This window comes from Hypomesus nipponensis, chromosome 28 (assembly GCF_054491055.1).
Source record: "Hypomesus nipponensis isolate SF chromosome 28, ASM5449105v1, whole genome shotgun sequence".
Classification (NCBI taxonomy): Eukaryota; Metazoa; Chordata; class Actinopteri; order Osmeriformes; family Osmeridae; genus Hypomesus; species Hypomesus nipponensis.
Window position 1 is genome coordinate 10,651,125 of NC_140388.1, and position 3,876 is coordinate 10,655,000.

The window sequence follows — 3,876 nt, forward strand, 5'->3', positions numbered from 1 at the left end:
TGCTCCATTGGGGAGCTGGAGGTCGTGGTGACCTGGAGGTCGTGGCGACCCACATCGCGCTGTGCCGTCCAGAGCGCAGCCCCCCCCGGAAATGAAGGGGACACACTACAGTGCACACACGCATACAGGTACAGAACGATAATAAAAAATCTTTTCATTTCTCTCTTTATACACACACACACACACGCTGTACCTGGTGTATCTGTGATACTAACCAAGGGCCTGAGTCCTTCTGAATGATCTCCACCAATAACACGCACCGGTCCTTTCGGATGGTTATCTCCACCAATAACACGCACTCCTACTGCCTCATTTCCTCTGGCACTGACTACATGCTTCTGTGATAAGATCCACAGGGCTGGAGGCTCCACTAGTCAGACAGACAGACAGACAGACAGACAGACAGACAGACAGACAGACAGACAGACAGACAGACAGACAGACAGTCAACTACCCAGCCAGACAGTAAAACAGACTGATGCTAACCAGCCTAATCAGCCAACTGCTCAGAAATCCAGACAGCCAGGCAGACAGACAGACAGACGGCCAGACAGCCAGCCAGACATACAGACAGTCAACTACCCAGCCAGACAGTAAAACAGACTGATGGCCAGACAGTAAAACAGACTGATGCTAACCAGCCTAATCAGCCAACTGCTCAGACAGCCAGACAGCCAGGCAGACAGCCAGGCAGACAGACAGCCAGACTGACAGTACCACATCATCCAACACATCTAAACAACCTTCCCCTGTCTTGTGGGACATCTTACAGATACAGTCCTGGCGTGTGTCTTCCTATAGTGTGCTGCTGATACAAATCTGCTGACAACAAAAGGAATCCTTTTATTGTTCACTGGAAGTGTCAGTTCCAAAGCAAAGTGACAGCGGGACATCTTTAACATCGTTCAGTTTATTTCAGCAGACATGTGTAGAACAGGTACAGTAGATCATAATGCCTGTACCCTGACGTCGCATCACCATAGGAACAGCAGCCGTCTTCAGTGGAGCCAGAGAGGGATGGCCAGCAACACCTCGTTCTCATTTCCATTTATATAAAAGTGGGAGGGGTCAAGGTGGGAAGCATCGGACAAAGGATCTGATTGGCTGTTACCCCAACAGTCATGTAATTGACAAAAACAACAACAACAATATCAAAAACCAAAGCAGATCTAGTCATGCTAACACGTTTCTACCTACTCTGTATAGTTCAGACACAAAGCACGACTGAGAGCTCTGATAATGAGAGCAATAACATTAAAACTGAAACAAATCTTGCAGTAAACATTATTATAGAGGGACATAAGGTTTATTTTACAGCCTGTTCATTACTTGATTATTTACCAAAGAACACAATCATAAAATGTGAATACACAACAGTTAGAGCACTTGAAAACAGAAAAGGAGATTGTTTGAGTCTAGCCTGCCTCATAAGTGTGCTGTTCTGCAGGAAGGCACAATCTAGTCTGCCTCTAAGTGTGCAGTTCTGCAGGAAGGCACAATCTGGTCTGCCTCTAAGTGTGCTGTTCTGCAGGAAGGCACAGTCTAGCCTGCCTCATAAGTGTGCTGTTCTGCAGGAAGGCACAATCTAGTCTGCCTCTAAGTGTGCAGTTCTGCAGGAAGGCACAATCTGGTCTGCCTCTAAGTGTGCTGTTCTGCAGGAAGGCACAGTCTAACCTGCCACATAAGTGTGCTGTTCTGCAGGACGGCACAATCAAGCCTGCCTCTAAGTGTGCTGTTCTGCAGGAAGGCACAATCTAGTCTGCCTCTAAGTGTGCTGTTCTGCAGGAATGCACAGTCTAGCCTGCCTCTAAGTGTGCTGTTCTGCAGGAAGGCATTTTTCACATGCAGCTTCTGATGTCTTCTCTCTCTCTCCATGTTCTGTGATGTCACTGAAGTCTGTTAAAAACAGGACTCGTGTGTAAACGTGGACAGAACATCCACTCACTATCATGAGGGAAGACGAGGGGTGGACGGGGGGTGGTTTGGATTGGGGCTGGAGTGGTTTGGATTGGGCCTGGGGTGGTTTGGATTGGGGCTGGGGTGGTTTGGATTGGGCCTGGGGTAGTAAGAGTGGGGGGTATCTTGTTCTGGGACAGAGCCAGGGTAGTGAGACTAGGGGACGCCCTGAGGGATACTGTGGTAATGTGAGGGTGTTAGGACCTGCAGGTCATGCAGCATTGTTTCTGGATGGACCTGAAGGAACAGCGACCCAACAACCTCAGCTTGTCACAAAACCGAGATGACATAGCGTTCTTCTTACACACTGGGCCTGCAAGACAAGAACGCGGGTAAGACTGGCACACACACAGTCCTACACACACACACACACACATATCCCCACACCTAGATAACTGCTAAAAGAAGGTAATAGCTTCCCCAGGGTGAGGAACAGGGATGCATAGGTACCTGTGTTGTTGTCGTGACATGGCTTTGTTTTACACGTCCGCCTGGTGACTGGTTTTGGGTCAGTGTCACAGTAGCTGTCTGTCACTTGCTCCATGTCTTCCTCCCTCACACACCTTACCTCACGCTGCTGCACACCCTCACCACAGCTGGTAGAGCACTGGAACACACACACACACACACACATATACTCTCAAAACTGATGGATTTGCCCATCAGTGTACTTTTGTCTTCCTGACCTCCTTATGCCCTACTTCCTGTGTCTCTTGACTTCCTGTGTGCCCTGCTTCCTGTGTCTCTTGACTTCCTGTGTGCCCTGCTTCCTGTGTCTCTTGACTTCCTGTGTGCCCTGCTTCCTGTGTCTCTTGACTTCCTGTGTGCCCTGCTTCCTGTGTCTCTTGACTTCCTGTGTCCCTTTACTTCCTGTGTGCCCTACTTCCTGTGTCTCTTGACTTCCTGTGTCCCTTTACTTCCTGTGTGCCCTACATCCTGTGTGTACCTCCTCCCAGGCCTGGGGTTCCCAGTGGCTGCAGGAGCGCAGGCTGCAGGGCTCCGTGCTGTTTGGCCTCCGGGGGGCGCTGCAGCGCCGTGGTTCTTCACAGAACACTAGGCGTTCCCTCACTCCCTCCCCACACGTCCTGGAGCACTGGGACCGCAGAACAACACACTGGTATTATCTGTGTGTGTGTGTGGTATGTATGTGCATGTGTGTGTGTGTGTAGTGTGTGTGAGTGTGTGTATGGTGTGTGTGAGTGTGTGTGTGTTACCTGTCCCCAGGGGGAGGTATTCCAGGCCAGGCAGGTGTAGGAGGGGCAGGTCAGGGTGCTGGGGGGTCTGGAGGACAGGACCTGGCAGTGGAACGGCCTTAGTGGACGTTTGCTCTGGGTGTCCACGCACTGGACATCCCGCTGTCTGCGACCCACCACCTCACACCCCGCAGGGCACTACGGCAAGGGGGCAGGGGGGAGAAGAGAGGAGGAGAGACCAAGAGGAGATGGGAGGAGAGTTAGACAGTCCTGTGCATAGCCAGGGATAGACAGACATTAAAAGAGAGCGACGGACAGGTCGTTTTTCCTTCTGATGATGTCATGTTTCAGTTTCAGACACTCAGCAGTTCCTCCCAGTGCGCCCCCAGCAGGGCTTACCTTGGTCCAGTTGGTGCTGAGCCAGGTGGCACAGGGGCGCAGGTGGCATGTCCTGGCTGGGTCTGGTCTCTTCATGCTGGCACAGTCCCCCTCCTGACCCGAACTACACCGCACCGTCCTCCACACCGCCCCCACCCCACAGGAGGTGGAGCACTGGGGGGGGGGGGGAAGGAGGAGGGGAAGAGGAGAGTGAGGGTGAAAGGTGGAGGAGGGAAGAGGAGGGTGAGGGAAAGGAAGGAGAGAGAGAAATGTGGGGAGAAAAGGGGGGAGAAATAAAATGATTAACTAATTGATTCATTCGTTATTAATGCTGGTACAGTAATCAGGC

General features: G+C 51.5%; 1 protein-coding gene across 1 annotated transcript in view; it reads right to left on the reverse strand.

Annotated features, from left to right (window-relative positions):
- Window positions 1-894: 894 nt before the first annotated feature.
- The window catches only part of adamts12 (ADAM metallopeptidase with thrombospondin type 1 motif, 12), an 18,232-nt gene continuing 15,250 nt past the window's right edge, over window positions 895-3,876 (reverse strand). The window contains exons 21-25 of the mRNA XM_084695337.1: window positions 3,549-3,701; window positions 3,171-3,347; window positions 2,903-3,049; window positions 2,407-2,563; window positions 895-2,269 (exon numbers count right to left, since the gene is read on the reverse strand). Coding sequence (XP_084551463.1) covers window positions 2,154-2,269; window positions 2,407-2,563; window positions 2,903-3,049; window positions 3,171-3,347; window positions 3,549-3,701 — 750 coding nt within the window. The 3' untranslated portion in view covers window positions 895-2,153. The remainder of the gene's footprint in view (window positions 2,270-2,406; window positions 2,564-2,902; window positions 3,050-3,170; window positions 3,348-3,548; window positions 3,702-3,876) is intronic.